The sequence below is a fragment of the Odocoileus virginianus genome, unplaced genomic scaffold, assembly GCF_023699985.2.
Source record: "Odocoileus virginianus isolate 20LAN1187 ecotype Illinois unplaced genomic scaffold, Ovbor_1.2 Unplaced_Contig_3, whole genome shotgun sequence".
NCBI lineage: Eukaryota > Metazoa > Chordata > Mammalia > Artiodactyla > Cervidae > Odocoileus > Odocoileus virginianus.
The window spans coordinates 2,620,307-2,640,056 of NW_027224320.1; the positions used below are offsets into that span (position 1 = coordinate 2,620,307).

Sequence of the window (19,750 nt, forward strand, 5' to 3'; positions counted from 1 at the left end):
AGACAGTAGGAACTACATTTCCCAGAATGGCTTGCAGTGCGCGGGCTCGTCAGTGAGGTGTCGGTGGGTTACAACGTTCGGAAAGCACCCGACCCAGGACTACGTTTCCCAGGAGGCAGTGCGGCACGGCGAGCGAGAGCCAAAAAAGCCTGGGCGTCCTGGGCGGTAGCTCTGTGGCGCGTCCCGGGCTCTGGGTTTGCCCCGCTGTCTGCAGCACTCGGGCGGGCGAGAGGTCGCGGGCTCAGTGCTGCGGCCGTAAACCCTACTCCGCGCTGAGCCGAGCGAGGCGGGCGGCGACCGGGCCCCACCATGGCCGCGAACGTGAGTGTCTCCTGGCCCGCCGGCCACACCCAGGCCTCCCGGTCCTCCGGCCCCCTCTTCCCGCGGCCGTGTGGCGGCCGCCTTACGGCGGTCCCCTCAGTCCATCCCGCCCGCCTCCCTCTCACACCCCTGTCCGCGCCTTCCGGCAGCTGTGCCGTCTGTCTTGCTCAGCCCGGCCCGACTCCTTGGGTCCCGCGGTGTTGGGGACCGGGCCTCTGGTCCGTGGCTCCGGCTTGGGGTCCTCTGGTGCGCAGCCCCTCCCCGCAGCCCTTTCCTTCGTTCCCGGTTCCCTCCTGGACCCTCGGGGTTGTCACGTGTGCGGGCTTGGAGGGCCGGACGGGGCCGCTGAGAGGTGGCCAGTCCACGGGGGCGGTGGGGAAGCCGATCCGCCCGGGTGGAGCTGTCCAGCGACGTGCTGTCCGGGGCGGGCGGTGAGCTCCGTGCCCAGCGGGGTATGTAAAACCGGGGCTGTTAGGATGCACAGGAGCGCAGGCTAGCTGGGGAGCGGAGACTTCAGGGAGGCGGGCAGAGGGGGCATTTCCCTACGGCCGGGCGCTCGTCCTCCTAGCAGGGGTTTAGTTGCAGAGCCCCTCGCTGAAGGTGGTGCCCCAGGAAAGGCTGCTGGCCTCCTGCCAGCAGCCAGCCTTTCTCAGGAACCTTTCTGTTTAAGCCAAACATTCATTCAACAAACTGAGGGGCACTTCTCACCAGGGTGTTGGACGAAGAAGGAGCTGGTGACTCAGGCTCCGCTTCTCTGTGAGTGTCTGGAGCCAGCTCGGAGCCCTGCCAGGCCGGGCACTCCCTCCCTCTTGCTTTGGTTGAGTGTCCTAGCCACTCTCCGCAGCTCTGTTACACCCTTTCCAGGCTCCTCCTCTGTCCCCAAGCTCCCACACCCCCTGAGAAGCCAGGGTTTCGTCACCCGAAGCCCCAGTACACCCTGCCTGGTTTCGTTGTTCGGGAGGCGGAGAAGCCCTAAGTGGTGCCCCTGGAGGCGGCCCCCCAAATCAGGGTCTGCGGGGGCGGGGGAGGGGGGGCCTGGGCTATGTCAGGAGACAGGCGTGCCCCCAGACCACCAGCAGGATATCTTACAGATACGAACTTCCCAGTAGGGAAGCAGGCTTGTCCAGGGCCCCCACAGCCAGCTTGGCGGGTCATGTGAAGGTGTGGCAGGCTCTGGCGGCAGGCCCACCTGGGGAAAGATCCAGATTCTTCCTCAGTAGCTATGTGGCCTTAATTTCTTGGGATTTTTGTTTCCTCACAGGCTCAGTTACTGTGAAGTTTAAGGAAGACTGTGCTTTTAGCACAGCGCTTGGTGCACCGTAGGTACTTAATACATTAAAAACCAGTTTATCTTCAGTCCTGATGGGCGGAGAACCTCTTGGGTACGTAGGGTTCTGATCTTTGCCAAGGAGTGTAGATGAATTTGGGTATCCTCTGCCACCAAACCTTCGTTGATTCACCCAGTAGTGGGGTGCACATTTACAGGGACTGGGGGGCCCCATGCCGAAGAAGATGAAGATGGTGGGTGGAGCAGGAAGGACACAGGATTCTTAATCACTGTAACCTCCGTCCAGTAATGGAGTTACTGTTGACATCTGTGCTTTGTAAATGAGTCAACAGGATCAGAGGGGTGGAAGCTTACCCAGGGTTACATAGGAGGTGATTTTCAGGACCTGTAGGTCAGCCTCCGTTGCCAATGCACTTACAAGCTCATTGCTTCTAAGTCTGGGGTAGGGGAGTGGGCGGGGAGGAAATCACCACCGTCCTTGTTTACTGGAAATTTGGTCTAGAATGTGGGCTGGGTGTGTCATGCCAGCCTGAGGATCACCTTCTTCTCTTCAAAGCCATCTTTGAGCCCCTTGTCTTGATGTTGGCTGTTAGGGGTGGCTGGGGTGAGGCCCAGGAGGAAGCCAGGCCTTCCTGCACCCAGGTTGGGGACTGGCTTCTTTTCCTGCCCTGCGTGCCTGCCTCGGGCTTCCAGTGTTCAGCTCCTGTTGTGGCCCCAGGCGTGAGGAAGGCAGTCGGAAGTAGAGTGGTAGAGAGTGGCCCCCAGTCTGCCCGGATATGAATCCTGAGTCCGCCTCTTAGAGGCTGTGTGATGTGGACTGGTGCCGTAAGTGCTGACCCCGTTTTCCTGTCTCTGAAATGAAGTCGTGATAGCACCCACCTCCTTGGCTTGTGCAGGACTGGCTTCTGATAGACTGGAGTGTTTGCCATTGTCATCATCATAATGGCTGAAGGTCACCTATCTTCCTGCAGCAAATTGCTCCACTGACGTTTCCATGTGGCTTGGAAAGTCAAGACCATTGGTGATGCTTGTGTTAGAGGAAGCTGGGTGTAGAAACAGGGGTCGAAGTCCATTCAGGTGGAGGGGCCTTTTCAAAATGAGAGACTTGAATCCATGAATTATGTTCAGTTTGGCTGAGCAGAAATAAGTTAACAACAGATAAGGCAACTGCTGTCTGTCGTGGTTGCAAAGAATCATTTATTTGATGTCCTTCCCAATAGACAATTTCTGTTATAATCCGCGATGTGTAGGGTTTTCTGGAAGCTGACTGTAAAAAGAACTTGTTACCAATTTTTTTTTTAAGTGTCTCAATAAGACCCTGACAATAATGTAATGTGTCCCTTGAGCCACCATGGGGGAAAGTTTCCAAAAATACTGTTTTCCCCAGGAACCATTTTCTCAGGTGCACGGTGAGTTAAAGGAGATACATGCTGGAGTCACGGCAGTTGTGCTCCAGGTGTGAGGCTGTGTGTTGTCTGCTTTTTAAATTAGGTCAACCGTATTTGGGTGGTGGGGTCAAAATTCCCCTTTTTGGGGCCGTGTCTGTTTCTCTTCTTTAGTGTCAGTTTCATGAGCCTGTGGAAGGAACGCTTCCGCTGGGTTAGGAGCGTTCCCTGAGAGCAGTGGACATTCTGGAGGGTGGACCACATGGGGATTTAAATCTTCACATGAGGATGGGGCAGCGTCACGGCCTCAGTGAGCTGATTGCCTTTAGCTTCCATAGCATTGAATTAGAATGCCCAGTGTTTTTGGTAGTTACTGTTTTGGCAGTTGTATGACAATAACTCTTCTACTTTTTTTATTAGGTTGTCCTGAAGAGGTTAAACACCTCACTGTTTCCATAGCATTCCCGAGTCGTGTGTCACTCCTGAGGCACAGCGGCTGGCAGCGTAGATGGTGCCACGGGGTCGTTAGCTAGAGTTAAGGCAGTTCATTCAGCTTCTGCTTTGTTTCTGGTAAATAAGAGCTTGTAATGATGTCCACTGTGGGCGTTACTGCACGTCCATCTTGGTAACGTCCCTGCTCCTCCCTTAAGTAGGACCATCTGTAGATTAAATCAGATCAGCATTATCGATACGGGCTTCCTGGGAACAAGATGACCTAACTGGTTCACAAAATGCAGTCGAGGCTGTTTTCTTCCTGTGGCGCTGGAAGCAGAGCTGCAGGTTAGGGTTCTCACGTGGAACCCAGGTAGCGCGAAGCAGCTTCACCTCACAGGAAGCTCGACAGCTCCCAGAGCAGTGCTGAGGGCGGTGAGAGTGCGAAAGAAACTCACCTGAGTGCGGGCCAGAGACCGAGCAAGGAGCCCTGTTCCTGTTGTTCGGTGGCCTCACAGGAGAGCTGTGACTGGAACAGCCCTCGTACAGGGGGACGTCCTTTGGCTGCCGAGTCTAGTTTAGTTTGAGAGCCTAAAGCAAGTCATGAAACAGTTTGGTAAACGCGTCAGTTACTGTATAGACATAACTGTGTGAATGACAAAAGACTTAAAATCTTGGTTAAAGACTTGATTACAATACAGTTGTCAAGGAAACTATTTCTATAGCATACAACATTTTAAGAGCGTAGCTAGAATCATGAGTGACACATACCAGGAGATTTCCAATTTTAGGAAATTCCTACAATTTCTAGAATGTTTATATTAATATATTTATCCACACAATATGACCTAAGAATTTATCATTACTCAGTGTTTCCCATGTAATGTAACTTATCAAATGGGCCCAGTTAGCTTAATATCTCTTTGAGATGTTCAGGGGTTTTCTGAAGCATCCCACAGTTAGCTGGAGGTCCAAAAAGCTTCATTAAGAATTTGATTTGAGGAAGTTTATGAAAGATAACAAAAAGTTTTAAATGTTTGACTAAGTAGGATCATAAGTCACTATGAAACAATATTTATTCACTTAACCAAAGTGATAATAAAAAGATTTCAAAAGTAAATAACAGAAAGCTACAGCAGATAAGTTAGAGGTGAAGAAACTTTATGATCTTTACCAAAAGCAGTATTTTGAGAAGGCTTTGTCCTCTTCACAGAGAAAAAAAGTTGATTTTCACCATTTTACCTTTATTATTAAAATTCATTCATTTAATTAAATTCAGTCTGATCTTAGTAAGTCCTGGCCATGTACAAAACTTTTCTCAGGGTTCCATTTTTAAAAGTATATGTTACTTTATAGTTAGTCTTTGAGTAAAGCGCAGAGTGTATTTATTAATACTCTCAAACATATTTAGTCTCCTGTGTGTGTGTTGCTTCAATCATGTCCAACTCTGCGACCCCATGGACTGTAGCCCACCAGCCTCCTCCATCCATGGGACTTTCCCAGGCAAGATCACTGGAGTGGGTTGCCATTAAAGTAGGTTATTAAAGACTTATTTAGCAATTAATCTTTCAGTATTTTCTTATTAAGAAAATGATCTAGACATTCAGTGAATTCCATCATTTGACTTAATTTAGCAGAACTCGATAACTCTGAAATTTCAAATCCCCCCAAATTGGGAGAAACTGTCTTTAGGTGTGAAAGTGAAAGTCTCTTGGTTGTGTCTGATTCTTTGCGACCCCGTGGACTGTACTGTCCATGGAATTCTCCAGGCCAGAATACTGGAGTGGGTAGCCTTTCCCTTCTCCAGGGGATCTTCCCAACCCAGGAATCAAACCAGGGTCTCCTGCATTGCAGGTGGATTCTTTACCAGCTGAGCTACCAGGGAACTGCTGTTTTTAGGTACACATACCCTAAAAGAAAATTATTCTTAAAGAATTCACCCCAAAACTTATTCATTATTTATGAAAGTATTACCATACCAAGTTAATTTTTTGTTGACACATTTTATAACCAGGATAATGTGAGCATATTAACTTTCAGGAAACCTGGGTACAGTTAAAATGTTACACTTAATGATGACTGTAAAGCCATGTCTGTATTAATTAGACCATCAATTTTAACTTGTTTTCTTCCATTAAAGATTAATCCTAGATTATGTGATCCTTTGACAGTTTGGGCTAGTTTAAGTGAAATATTTGATTTGTAAACATTTACTTTTAAGGCAATTAAGTAGAACTCTTTTACATTAATGTTGATAGTAACCTCTGAAGTTAGAGATGGATCATACTTGTATATACAGACATACATATATCCAGATACACACAGAAATAGCTGTCCTGCTTGAGTTTTACAGAGATCTGTTTTCACACACACATACACACCCTTTTTTTTTTCTTTCGAGTCTACTACTTAAGCCAAATAGACTCTAAAACTGGAAAGAAGGAAAAAAGGTCAATCTTCATCCCACTTCCCAAGAAGAAAAGTACTAGAGAATGTTTAAACTATCAGATGATTGCTCTCACTTCCCATGCTAGTAAGGTTATGCTCAGAATCCTTCAAGCTAGGCTTCAGCAGTACTTGAATTGAGAACTTCCAGATGTACAAGCTGGGTTTAGAAAAGGCAGAAGAACCAGAGATCAAATTGCCAACATTCACTGGATCATAGAGAAAGCAAGGGAATTCCAGAAAAACATCTACTTCTGTTTCATTGACTACATTAAAGCCTTTGACTGTGTGGATCATAGCAAACTGTGACAAACTCTGAAAAAAAAAATGGGAATAACAGGCCATCTTACTCATCTATTGAGAAACTTGTATGCAGGTCAAGAAGCAACAGTTAGAACCTTAAATGGAACAACTGAATGGTTCAAACTTGAGAAAGGAGTATGACAAGGCTGATTATTGTCACCCGCTTATTTAACTTACGTACAGAGCACACCTCATGCAACGCCGGGCTGGATGAGCTACAAGCTGGAGTCAAGACTGCCAGGAGAAATATCAACAACCTCAGATATACACAGATGATACCACTCTAATGGCAGAAAGCGAAGAGGAACTAAAGAGCCTCTTGACGAGGGTGAAAGAGGAGCGTGAAAAAGCTGGCTTAATACTTTGGCCACCTGATGCAGAGAACTGACTCATTGGAAAAGACCCTGATGCTGGGAAAGATTGAAGACGTGGGAGGAGAAGGGGGCGACAGAGGATGAGATGGTTGGATGGCATCACCGACTCAGTGGACATGAGTTTGAGTAAACTCCAGGAGTTGGTGATGGGCAGGGAGGCCTGGCGTGCTGCAGTTCATGGGGTTGCAGAGTTGGACACAAACTGAGCAGCTAAACTGACCGAAAGCTCAATGTTAAAGAAACTAAGATCATGGCATCAGCCCCATCACTTCATGGCAAATGGAGGGGTAGGAAAGGTAGAAGCTGTGACAGATTTCCTCTTCTTGGGCTCTAAAATCACTGTGGATGGTGACTGCAGCCATGAAATTAGAAGACAATTGCTTCTTCGGAAGGAAAGTTATGACAAACCTAGACAGTGTATTAAAAAGCAAAGATATCACTTTGCTGACAAAGGTCCATATAGTCAAAGCTGTGGTCTTTCCAGTAGTCATGTACAGATGTGAGAGTTGGACCATAAAGAAGGCAGAGTGCCAAAGAACTGATGCCTTCAAAATGTGGTGCTGGAGAAGACTCTTGAGAGTCCCTTGGACTGCAAGGAGATCCAACCAGTCCATCCTAAAGGAAATCAACCCTGAATACTCATTGGAAGGACTGATGCTGAAGCTGAAACTCCAGTACTTTGGCCACCTGATGTGAAGAACTGACTCACTGGAAAAGACCCTGATGCTGGGAAAGATTGAAGGCGGGAGAAGGGGGCAACAGAGGATGAGATGTCTGGATGGCATCACCAACTCAATGGACATGAACTTGGTCAAACTCCAGGAGATGGTGAAGGACAGAGAGGCCTGGCATGCTTTAGTCCATGGAGTTGCAAGGAGTTGGACATGACTTGGCAACTGAACCACAATAATTAAGGCAAGACAACAGACTCAAGGCAATGTGGGATGTGTTCACATTTCAAGAACATGATAAGGGTTATAACTTCAGGCTTTCTCCTAGCAATACTTATGTTCCCTCAAGTTCTGAATTTTTTGTCAAGCCAGCTTTCTCTACAGTGTTGGAAGATCTAAGGAGCTCCCTCCTGGTCATTTAAGAGTTAAGTGTTTGCAGGCATTGGTTTTGTCATGAAGCCAGCCAAGAGGCCTTTCGGCCTTTGAGGGATGGTTTCCCGTTATTACCTTGGCAGCCTGATTCAGATAGGATCTCAACAACTTTCTGAGGGCCCCGTGATGGAATGAATGTGTGTCTGGCTCCCTAAGGGGTTCCCCTGGGGTTGGCTTGACTCTCATGTCTGGGCTTCTCCTTCCAGCAGGTAAAACCGCTGTGGGTGCTGGGAGTGCCGGCTGATCAGCGTCACGGTGCTCCCCAGCGGGCAGAATGCGCTCACTGGTTCTAGCGGGGCTCCCTGTGGGACCGCTGCGCGTCTCGAGGACCGGTGCTCAGGCACTTCCACTGGGGTCTCTGCCGCCTGAGAACTGCTCCTGGCTGAAGGAGCAAGTGTCCCTTCACGTGGAGCTGCGCAGGCTCAGTCTTCTTCCACTGGCGGTGTGTTCACATGTATACAACAGTCTTTCTAATTTAAGTCAGTTTGTTAAGAAAGACCAGTGAGCCCCGTTCACCCCAAAGCACATCCCAGGTCTCTGCCTAGGAGACGGTCCAGTAATCCCTTTAAGACCCCAAGTCCCAAGAGGAACAGCTTGAGTAAAACTCAGAGTGGGATTTAAAGCAACGATGTCCAGGTGTCAGGAGAACTCAGGAGAATTCAGGAAAGCACCGAAGGAATGCAGAGAAGTGGGTGGTGCTCCAAGGACCGGTGCTTGTACCAGGGCCTGGTTTGGGGTGGACTCCAGGTATCCTCTGGTGGATGTGTCTGACAGTCCCCCAACTACGCCAATCAAATGTGGATGAACATTTAGTTAACAATCAAATCAAAAAGAAAAAAGGGCATTTTATTTGAGCCAAATAGGATTATAACCCTGGAGACGGCCTCCCAGAAGCTCTGAGAACTTCCACCTGCTAGAAGTTGAAGACACAGTTGTGAGCATTTCTGGGACAAAGGATCGTACGTGAAAATGGCATACTGATGCTTTACATAAACTTCACCAGGGATACGTAGTCCAGGTAGGCGTGTGTACAAAGCAAGCAGCAAGTCACCATGGCTCCTTCCAGAGCGGAGAAAGAACGCTGCCGTTTTAAGAAGTTTCATTGCTGACGTCAGAAGAAAGGGGAAAAGGTCCTTACAGTTGAGCAGGCGCTCCCATGTTTGAGAAGGTCTGGTCAGTAATGCAGATGCAGACTGCACGTGAGGGAGGGAGGAGGCCCACACGGCACAGAGTTTTAGTGTCAAATTTTCGTGTCCTGCCCTCACATGTAAGTGACATTTCACCAGCTTGTAAATGAGTGTTCATAGAAGCTTTGTTCATAATCACTAGGAACTGGAAATATCCAAGGGATCCATTGACTGGTGAGTAAATTGACAGATGTGGAATTCTACTCGGCTATTAAAAGGAGCAGACTACTGATACCATGACATAGATGACCCCAAGCGTTACGCCGAGTCCACGGATCTGGACAGAGGAGCTCATGCTGTGTCGTGATCCATTCATACCACGTTCAGGAAGAGGCAGAACTAAATCATAGTGATACAGATTCAGATCACTGTTACCTCTGGGCGGTGGGGAGATGGAGTATTGGCAGGGAGGGGCCACAGGGAGCTTTGGGTGAGCGATGTGGTTTGTGTGTTGATGAACATGGCTATGCACTTGTCAAAACTCAACACTCAGTCTGTGCACTTTTAACATATAGAATTAAAACTCAGTAAGAACTGAGTATAAATGCAGTTTGTTTTTTGAAAACCAGTTTTCTTTTTGTGTTTTTTCAGTATTCCAGTACGAGTAACAAGAAAGATCACGTCAGAATCACAAACAAGTCCCAGCCGGGCTTCTTGGAGCGGCTGAGCGAGACCTCGGGTGGAATGTTCGTGGGGCTCATGACCTTCCTGGTCTCCTTCTACTTAATCTTCACCAATGAGGTATGATGTTCGGGGTCCCTCTGTGCAGAGCGAGGGTCCCTGCAGTATCGCAACACAGAGGCTGGATATGGTAATAAGGGTCAAGATTTTATGGGGATGAGGGTTGGATTAGTCAGTTCTTTCTCTTGTGCCCCGCCTCATGACTAACATAAGCAGGAGGGGAAATGGATCTATTCACATACCTGAAATGAGGGGGAAAGAAAAAGTGAAAAGTGAAAGTTGCTCAGTCGTGTTTGACTCTTTGCAACCCCATGGACTACAGTCCATGGAATTCTCCAGGCCAGAATCCTGGAGTGGGTAGCCTGTCCCTTCTCTAGCAGATCTTCCCAACCTGGGAATTGAACCAGGGTCTCCTGCTTTGCAGGTGGATTCTTTACCAACTGAGCTACCAGGGAAGCCCCAAAATGGAGATAGCATCAGCCTCAGGCATAGTTGGATCCAGGCATTCATGCTGGGTCACCAGGAGCCTCTGTTTCTCCATCTGTTGCCCATTCTTCTCTGCGGTTCAGCGGGCTCTTCCCCGGTGGGGGCAAAGGTGGCTCAGCAGCTCTCGTGTCACAGCCAAGCAGCTTAGCAACCCCAGGGAAAAGAGGAAGTGTCTCTACTTCTGAATCCGTTTAGCCAAAGTCGCAGGGCGATCTCCGAGTGTCCTCCGTCCTCCCCGAACCACTCCTTGTGGCCAGTGGACACAGGATGCGGTTGGCGAGGCCTGGGTCACATTGAACAGCTGTGCGATCAGCCCTAGTGAGGCACATGGATGGAGGGGAGGGGAGGAGAAGCTGGAGAAAAACGGGGCGGGGTGCAGGGCAGAGGCAGCCGCTGTTCCTCCTGGCGTGGTGGGGCTGCGTGGGGTGCGGGGAGGCCTGGAGAGCGGGCGTCCTGGGTCCTCCTTGCCCAGGGCAGCGGGTGTCCAGCAGCTGAAATCCCTGCTCTCCGGCATGCACAGGGCCGCGCGTTGAAGACGGCGACCTCGCTGGCCGAGGGGCTCTCGCTGGTGGTGTCCCCCAGCAGCATCCACAGCGTGGCCCCGGAGAACGAGGGGAGGCTGGTGCACATCATTGGGGCCCTGCGGACGTCTAAGGTAGGCTGGCGGTGCTCGCTGACCGCTGGGGCTCGGGCCCCTCGTGGGCGGCGTCTGGCGGCCTGGGCCTCGGAAACAGACTCGGTGTGAGTCCCGCTGCACCGCTCAGCGGCTGTGGACCTGTCTCTCCCGAGTCTCAGAGTCTTCCTCTGTCAAGTGGGGAGGAGCCTTGTAACAACCCGAGGGGGCTCTGCAGAGCGGCCTATTCAGGAGCGCCCCTCCCGGCACAATGGCCCTTGGCCGGAGCCTGACGCAGAGGCGCGTTAGCGGTGACGACGGGCGTGCGTGCCTGGGGCAGGGCCTCCTGTCTGAACACCCTTCATGCTGCCCGGCCCTGCTCCCCCGGGCTTGCAGCCTGAGCCGTGCGTGCAGCTTGGGTCACAGGCTCCGCTCTTCGGGCGGGTGGCTCCCCGACTCCCATGAGAGCAGCTGCGGAGTTCTCCAGGCGGTCCTGCCCTCTGGACTTGTTTCTCCCCAGCCTAGCTTCCCCTCAGCTGAGCGTTCTTGTCCTTTGTTTTCCTGGCCTGTTTCTGTGTGAAGCTCTTGTCTGATCCTAACTATGGGGTCCACCTCCCGGCTGTGAAGCTGCGGCGGCACGTGGAGATGTACCAGTGGGTGGAGACCGAGGAGTCCAGGTGAGGGGCTGGCTGGGGCTGCGGGAGGCACGGGGTTAGGGGGACTCACGGCCGGCCTTCACGTCAGCACTGCTGAAGGTCATCATGGGAAGTCTTCTTTTCGGAGGAATGTCAGATTATCCCCCAGGGGTTGGCCCATGGTCTCGTTTGGAGGTGGCAGGGGTCTCCTGCAGAGTGCCTGGGGGAAGAAAGTGGCTGGCCTGGCTCCCAGGGATTGCCACGTGTCTGGGCTGGTGTGGACCGAGCCTGCTCCGTGTGGGGAGTCTGACCTGGGAGCCCGGAGGCCGCTTCAGGCCAGAGACGCCTAGAGGTGGGGCCACCTAGGGAGCGGTGGGCTCACTCAGGCTGCCTGTGTTTTCCCGCAGGGAGTACACGGAGGACGGGCAGGTGAAGACGGAGAGGAAGTACTCCTACAGTGAGTCGCGGGCCCCCTCCCTGCTCCCCGTGGCCCCCGTCCTTCCTTAGCCAGCATCAGGCTCCTGGCGTGCTGGTCCTCGGAGCCCTGCTCCCCTGTCTGTCCAGCGAGGCTCCAGGAGCTGCCCCTTGGGCCCTCAGGTGGTCACAGGCTTGGATCAGAGGACATGGGGCTGGCGGGCCTCAAACCTGAGGTTTCCCATGGTTTCTGCGTTGTTCCCTCTGCTCAAAACAGACACAGAATGGAGGTCGGAGGTCGTCAACAGCAGAAACTTTGACCGAGAGATTGGCCACAAAAACCCCAGGTGAGAACCAGCCCCTGGCAGCTTCCCAGCCTCTGCGTCCTCATCTGGGTAATGCGGCTGAGTTGCTTCTGTCTCGCGGGCTGATGAAATGTGGGCCGGGGCTCCGAGGCCTGCTCCGGTACCAGGAGCAGAGGTGGGGCCTGATGCCCCTGAGCCTGGGCGACCGTCCCTCCAACAGGGCCTGGGTGTGGGGCTGGGCCGAGTGCCTGGAGGGGTGGTCAGCGGTGGGCATCCAGAGACGGTCGCAGGACTTTCTGGAGTGGCCGCACTTCACGCCCCGCTTCAGGGGCCCAGCAGAGGATGGTTAGCTCAGGGGCAGGGGTGAGGGTGTGGATACGGGTGTGATGCTGGGCAGGGCCCATGTGGGCTGTGGGCTGTGATGAGCCAGGCAGGGCCAGGAAGGTCCTTGAACGTTCCCAGTGAGGCTTGGATGCTGGTGGCCTGGAAGGGTCTGGAGGGGAGGGTGTGAAGCCCATGGCCGGGCTGTCTGATGGCTGGGGGGCAGGGTGGGACAGGCTGGCAGGGGTCCTGGCAAGATCATGAGAGGCTCTGGGGGACAGGAAGCCAGCGGAAGCTGCCCTTCCTCTGTAGGGGATGGGGTTGGGGAACGACAAGACTGCAGAGCCGGGCCGGGCCGGGCTGGGCCAGCAGCAGCCCCCTGGGGGCTGACCCTGCCCAGCGCCTCCCCCGGGACCCAGGCAGCTCCCACCCGGCGCCCCACATCACCAACAGCTCCCGCTCTCTCCCCAGTGCGATGGCCGTGGAGTCCTTCACCGCAACAGCCCCCTTCGTCCAGATCGGCAGGTTTTTCCTTTCGGCGGGTGAGTCTCAGGCTGTTAGGTGAGCCCCCGTGGCCCCAGGAGCCTGTGCTTCCGCCTGGCCGCCTCCCAGGCGCCGGGGTCCTGCCCTCAGTCGGTGGGTGCTTAAAGGGGTCTCCCGCTGCCCTGGGCGGGGGTCAGCCAGCACTTCTCCAGCGTCATACTTTTGGACTGGGGCCAGAGGGTAGGTGTGTCCCCAGGAAGGGGGACCTGTGTGGAGCCCCCTGAAACCTGCTCAGGGAGCAGCTGCCGGGTGTGGGTCCTCACTGGGCTGAGCAGGCGGGGCTGAGAGCCCCTCCTCAGGCCACCCTGGAGGGCAGCCCACAAAAGGCCTCCTGAGCCCTGGAGGGGCTGCTTCATCACAGACCCCGAAGGGCCGCCACAAAGAGGGGCTTGCAGGGGACAGCGTGGCTGTGAGACTGCCATCGAAACTCCTGGGGCTTGGCCCTGGGCCAGACCTGAGGAGGGAGAGAGGACACTTAGGGTCAGAGCGTCGGGGGGCAGGGGAGAGACCGCGTGAGCAGGGCCTGGCCTGTCTGCTGCGTGCTCTGGCCCTCAGCTGGTGCCAGCCATGCCAGGCGGCCCGGCCTCATGCTGCGGGGCAGCTGGGAGCCAGGCCGGGACACCGGTGACTGGACCTGGGGACCAGTGGCCGCAGGGCTGAGGCCCTCCTGGGGCTGTGGTCAGTGCTTGACGGGGGACGGCTTCCTGGAGGCTGAAGGGGCTGGCCCTGTGCAGGACGGGGTTGGAGCAGGGCCTCTGGGGGGGAGAGCGGGTGCGCAGAGGCCCTGGGGGGGGCGAGCCGCAGTTGGCGCGCGGCTGGGCTTGTGGGGCGGGCTGGGGAGGCCGTCAGGCCGCGGGTTTGCAGACAGGCTGCAGGGGACAGGCGCTGTTTCTAACCGCCCACTCTCAGGGCTCATCGACAAAGTGGACAACTTCAGGACGCTGAGCTTGTCTAAGCTGGAGGACCCGCATGTGGACATCGTTCGCCGGGGGGACTATTTCTACCACAGTGAAAACCCCAAGTACCCCGAGGTGCCCGGCGGGTTCGGGCGCTCAGAGGGCCGAGGGCGGGGCCCTGGAGTCCCGCCCCGACAGTGTGAGAGTCTGAGCCCGCTTCAGCTCCATCCGGTTCCATGCGTTGCGGCCGCACTCGGCCGGCGCCGGCGAGGCTCAGGGCGGGACTGTCCATGCAGTGGGGCTGCCTGGGCACGGCTGGGGCTGGTGTGACCCCCTCGTGGGCGGGTGGGTGCCCTGGGCCCCCGCTCGGACTCCCACCTCCCTCCCTCGCCTCTCTTCCGCCCCAGGTTGGAGACCTGCGTGTCTCCTTCTCCTACGCGGGGCTGAGCGGCGACGACCCTGACCTGGGCCCGGCTCACGTGGTAAGCGGCTCCCCAGGCTGAGGAGGGGGGCCCTTCCCGGGTGCAGACCCCCGGACCCGAGTGCACACTTAGGGTGCACCCCTCCCCTTCGTGTGTGCACGTCCTCGGGCCCCAGGCGGGGAGTGGCCCTGAGGGTCTCAGCGCGGCGCCTGAGGAGGTTCTTCCAGGCCTGTGCAGCCGCTGTCCCCGAGTGCTGACCGCTGCCCTGTAAATGCTCGCCCTGCGCTCCTGACCTGGTCACCCCCGCCCCCCCGGGTCCTCCCCAGGGCTTTGGAGGGAGCAGCACAGTGGGAACACTTCCCCCAGGCCCCGCGGAGGCAGGGGCTGGGCGGCCTGGGGCCCCTCTGCCTTGGTGCACAGCGAGGCCGGCACGGGCCCTGGGCAGATGGCCCCGCGGCTCTGAGCCGGAGTTCTCCGACCAGGTCACCGTGATTGCCCGGCAGCGAGGTGACCAGCTGGTCCCCTACTCCACCAAGGCGGGGGACACCCTGCTTCTGCTGCACCACGGGGACTTCTCGGCAGAGGTGAGCGGCTGTGGTGCACCTGTGTGCTGCCTTCCACCGCTCTGGTCACCAGCCACCCCCACGGAGGCAGAACCAGGGCTGGAGGCAATGGAAGGGGTGAGGTGTCCTTGTGTGTGCGGCCCGGCCGCCCTCCGAGAGAGGGAGCAGTGAGCAAAGCAGAGAATCCCCCGGATGCTCGGAGGTGACAGACGCAACAGGAGCCTCCTGTGGCAGCGGGTGGCGAGCGACTTCTTTGCTGAGTCCCAAGTGAAGAGCCGGGTGGGTCAGTGGTCGCAGCCTAGGGCCCCCCTTGCCAGGGCCAGAACTCGGGTGGCCCTGTGCACGGAGGGGCAGGCAGAGGCCCCTCAGGGCCTAGTGTGAGCTTGGGTGAAAGGGTGAGCGGTGCAGGACCAGGTGAGTGAGGGCGGCGGCGCCCCCAGGGAGGCCTGGGTACCCCCATCCCTGACAGAGGGTCAGGCCACACACACACTCCCAGGACAGGCTGCAGAGAGCTACTTCTAGTCCAGTGGCTGCCTGAGACATCAGGCCCTGCCGGCGGGGTGGGCTGCTGACCCCTCAGGGTGGGGTGTGACCACTTGGCCTCCCTGTTTGTCCTGTAGGAGGTGTTTCGTCGGGAACAGAAGGGCAACTCTCTGAAGACGTGGGGCCTGCGGGCGGCCGGCTGGGTGGCCATGTTCATGGGCCTCAACCTCATGACGCGGATCCTCTACACGCTGGGTAGGTGGGCAGACGGGGCCTCCTTGGCCCCCACCGCCGCTCCGTCTTTCCAGCCCGCTGGGTGCGCTCAGCCCCTCCCGTGACCTCAGGGCCTTGGGACGGGTGAGCCGGGGAAGCAGGACGTAGTCACAGTGCTCCCAGGGTGCGGGGGTGGACGCTGACCCCCGAGGCTGCAGTCTCCCCGCTCTGCCCACCGCCCATCCCCTCAGCGTCCACCCCTTCACCCCCAGCTGCGTAGCCGTGCTGCGGGGCTGGCCGGCTGGGAGAGCTCCCGGTTCCTTTCCTGCCCCAGCCTAGGTTTCCTCACGCCTAGCCTGCTGAGTTTTGTGACGAGCTTGGCAAATAGGAAACATGCAAGAGCTGTCGCCCTTCACGCCCCACTCCCAAACCTTGAACGAGACTTGGACAGTGCAGCAGGCCTGGAGCGCAGGGGAGGCTGTGCCAGGCTGCTCATGGGCCCGAGTTGGCCTGCTTGAGCCCAGGTGCTCGGCTCAGGATCCAACCGCAGGGTGGGTGACTGGCGCTGGGCCTGCTGCTGTGCGGGAGGATGGGGCTTCTCGGGGCTTCTGATGAGCCCCATCAGCCAGGTGGGTGTGGTTCCCGGAAATCCCTCCCCAGCTTAGCCTTGCCAGCTGGGAGAGTTTGGCTGCAGCCCCCAGACGATCAGCCCATTTTACAGGCGGGAAGACTGAGGAGCGGGGGGCTGGGGGAGGCTGCTTCCCCCAGATGGTGGAACCGCACCCAGGAACGCAACTTGCGTGGTCACTGGGCCCATCGTGGCCACGACCTCGGGTAGGCCCTTTGCTCTCGGGGCCCAGTCCCCCCTCGTCAGGTCTGTTTCAGGGGGTTCCCCTCTGACCGGTTCACTCCACACCAGAGGCAGAGCCTCCAGGGTCAGGACAGAGTGAGTGCACAGAGGACTTGGTGCGGGGGGGACGCGGGACTCAGGACGCTGCCGGCAGGGCGCCCGTCCACCCCCCGCCCTCCGCACCTTCTGAGAGCCTGCTGCGTCAGCACAGGCAGGGTCCCCAGAGGCCATGCCGCCGGCAGCACGGGCAGGGTCCCTGTCCTCTGGGCTCAGCGCGGTGGCCGAGTGGAGGCTCTGCACTCAGCCTGGAGCTTAAATTGTGGTTCTGGCACATTCAGGCTGTAAACTTAACTGCCAGGCCTCGGCGGTCTTGTGGGTGAACCGAGGTTAGGAGCGGCACCAGCCTACAGGAGGACGGGGTTTGATGAGATGCATGGTCCCCCGGCCAGCGCCCACACACAAGCCGTGCTTGTTGCAGGGGCCGAGTCGGATCCACGTGGGGCTGGACCCAGATGGGCCCCCAGGCGGCCTGTGGCCGCTGCGTCACGGCGGGCACCAGACCACCGGCCTCCTGGGAACTGAATGCAGGTTCCCCAGTGCGTGTCGGCCACGGAAGGCCTACCTCACCGGTCCACAGGCCCAGGACAGGGTGACTGCAGATGGGCTGATGGAGCCCACGTTGGGTGCAGCCTGCAGGGGTCTCCGGGTGGGCGGCTCCTCCGGTCCATCAAGCCCTCACAGGTCCTCCCTGGAGCTGGCACACAGGTGACCGGTAACAGCTCGGGTGAGCGACAGGCTTCTCCGGGAAGGGCAGGGCAGCCCGCACAGGCCCGCGGGGGTTCAGCCCTGCTGCTTTGTCGGGCAGCAGAGAGATGCTCACCAGCATCTCTCATCTGCCCCAGGGCACGCCACACGCCGGGGCTGGGCTGGGCCTGCCCGTCTTCCATCTTCCTCACGTGTCCTGGCCGCCGCGGGCTGTGTGTCCCACCGCTGCCTCCCTCCGCACCTGGTCCAGAGACAGGCAGGCTGCCGGCAGGAGAGTGGAGGGGCTGAGCTGGGGGCTTGGGAGCCCTGACTGCCACTCTCTCCCCGCAGTGGACTGGTTCCCCGTCTTCCGAGACCTGGTCAACATCGGCCTGAAAGCCTTTGCCTTCTGCGTGGCCACCTCGCTGACCTTGTTGACCGTGGCCGCCGGCTGGCTCTTCTACCGGCCCCTGTGGGCGCTTGGCATCGCTGGCCTGGCCCTGGTCCCCATCATCATTGCTCGGACTCGGGTGCCGGCCAAGAAGCTAGAGTGAGCAGGCGTGGTGCCCACAGACACCCCCGCGCCTTGGACCCAGGCCGCTCTCCCCCGACCCACCTGGGTCCTGGATTCCACACGCTCCCCGCCCTGGCTGCACACGGCTGGCGGGTTGGTGTCCATCAGTTAGCCCTTCATGCCCCTTCTTGCCAGCGGGCAGCTTTGCTGGCAGGAGGCAGCTCCTGTCTGGCAGCGTGACCTCCGCCCTCCTGCTTGTCTTTCCTCCTCTGGGCGCCGCGTGGCCACCCGTGTCTCTTAGCTGATGTCTGTAGAGGTGGTGACACTCAGACCGGAGATGGTGCCAGGCCCCGCCACAGCCGCGGCCACACTGACTCCAGGACGGTGGCCTGGGCACCGCAAACCCCGTCTGCGTGCCGCTCAGCTCGGTGCTCAGAGGCCCACGGGGTGTCCCGATGCCGGTGGGTGTTTGTCAGGCTTCGCATGCGTGTTAGTTGGACAGAATCCTTTCGGTGTGCAGGACCTTCAAAAGGTCTGATAACTTAGGTTTCTTATGCTTCATGTCCCTGCATGAAACTCCCTGACGGGATTGTGTGGGGGGTTGTTAAGTGGGGGGGGTTTCAAATAAGCCTTAAAAAACAAAACACCTCCTGAATGATTCATATCTCAGACTATTACACAAAAGCCCTCTGTGATCTGTCTGTTGCAGTCAGTTCAGAGCACGGACATTCGGTGGGGCTGTGACTTAACCTGGTTGAGGAAGTTACCCCTCTGTATTCTGGGTCCCTGGGAAGGTTTTCAAAGCTTCAGCTTCTTTGAAACCAGTGTTAGCAGAAGGCTTGTTTTCCCTCTGAGAGGAAATGGGGGTCTCTGTGTCGGAGAGAAAGGCATTTCCTTTCTTCTCTGGCATCAAAATGCACTGTTTTCTTGAAAATGATTTTGAATTACTCAGCTATCCCAGGTGCGTTCCTTCATGGTGACCCCCCTTGCACACACACAGGCGCACACACACCCCAGATCAACCACAGTCAGGCGTCAGAGGCCGCATGTTGGACAGCTCTCGCCTGGCTCTTTTCACCACACGCTCTGCCGTTAGCACCTGGCCCCAAGTGGCTGCTTCTGGGTGGTTTATGTGTTCAGTGTCCACAGCTTTATCCTAACTCAAATCCACCCACAGTTAATTCCCAGAGTTTCTAGTCTCCTAACTGCCTTCACACCCTTTGAAAGATAAAGTATGTGGTAACATCGATGTCTTAAAAGACAGTGCGTCCTTTGACTATTTGGAAATTGCTCTGCCTTCCTGGGGTGGCTGCTTCAGTGAATGAGTAATCTGTCTCTGTCCTGGGGGACTTGTGGTGTAAATTGAGATTTTTTCATGTTCAAAACAGCCAGCCCCAGGGATGAGTTATCTGGGTTTAAGGATTGAAATAGTGTTCACTATTGCTTATTAAATCAGTGGTTTGTTTGACTCTCTCAGCCCCTAAAGGTGCATTTGGAAAGCACAGGGACAAAATGATGGCCAAATACAAAATCCTTGACATTTGTGTAACTTTTTCCTAGTATAGATTTTAAGTTACTGCCAATTTCAAGTGTTCTTAAAGAACAAAAGAATGTTAAATATTTCAAGTATTTGGAAAGTCATAATGAAACTTGTATTATCTTTGTATTTTTGATAAAAATTCAAAATAAATTTCTAAACACCTTTTGATGTAGAACTTGCCATATCCCTTTTGCATTCTTTCTGAAATTTCTGTCTCATGAGAATTCAGCCATAGGGTTTATTTAGAACCTATGAATTTTTGCAACTTATGTATTGCTTTTAGTAGTTAAAATTGGTTTAAATTTTTTTAAAAAGGCACCTCGATATTCCTAGCACTTGGAAACCTACTTTGCTCTGTGTGGACTTATTGTGGCTCCTGTGGCACCCATCTGCAGGTGGTTCTAGGAGGTGGGAGGGAGTGAGCGGGACCCAGCGCAGAAGGCGTCCCCTCGGCCGATGAGCTGTGTGGCGCTGGCCACGACGGTGACCTGAGCCTCAGCTCCCTCACCTGTGACGTGGGGGGTGTCTACCCCACAGGTGGTGGGAGCACGGAGCGAGAGGAAGCCCCCAAGCCCCTGTTCTGAAGCAGCGGACGGCCACCAAGCGTCCACCCTGCAGTTTGAACTTCTTTCCCCCTTATTACAGCATTCAAGGCAGGTGAGTGCTGACTTTTCAGAACCGGAGGTTTG

The 19,750-nt window shown here is 55.7% G+C and overlaps 1 protein-coding gene across 5 annotated transcripts; it reads left to right on the top strand.

Annotated features, from left to right (window-relative positions):
• The first annotated feature begins 9 nt into the window (after positions 1–9).
• Positions 10–19,236, top strand: TMEM43 (transmembrane protein 43). 5 transcript variants are annotated; one of them, XM_070463536.1, is made up of 12 exons: positions 10–165; positions 9,430–9,579; positions 10,526–10,660; positions 11,201–11,295; positions 11,661–11,710; positions 11,945–12,014; positions 12,765–12,835; positions 13,746–13,867; positions 14,140–14,214; positions 14,637–14,738; positions 15,338–15,455; positions 17,359–19,236. In XM_070463536.1, the coding sequence occupies exons 2-12, from the start codon at positions 9,523–9,525 to the stop codon at positions 17,559–17,561; spliced, it is 1,098 nt and encodes a 365-aa protein (XP_070319637.1). In that variant the 5' UTR covers positions 10–165; positions 9,430–9,522; the 3' UTR covers positions 17,562–19,236. The 5 variants fall into 5 exon arrangements, with proteins under 5 accessions (XP_070319637.1, XP_020728304.2, XP_070319636.1 ...); XM_020872645.2 differs by having other exon boundaries at positions 106–321; XM_070463535.1 differs by lacking the exon at positions 10–165 and adding an exon at positions 334–773.
• Positions 19,237–19,750: the final 514 nt, after the last annotated feature.

Excerpts from the sequence above, each read along its gene's own strand:
- TMEM43 (XM_020872644.2), top strand. The coding sequence starts at position 7,926 with ATGCGCTCACTGGTTCTAGCGGGGCTCCCTGTGGGACCGCTGCGCGTC. Across the intron at positions 11,296-11,660 it reads GTGGAGACCGAGGAGTCCAG|GGAGTACACGGAGGACGGGC; the intron begins GTGAGGGGCTGG and ends GTTTTCCCGCAG. Across the intron at positions 14,215-14,636 it reads ACCTGGGCCCGGCTCACGTG|GTCACCGTGATTGCCCGGCA; the intron begins GTAAGCGGCTCC and ends TTCTCCGACCAG.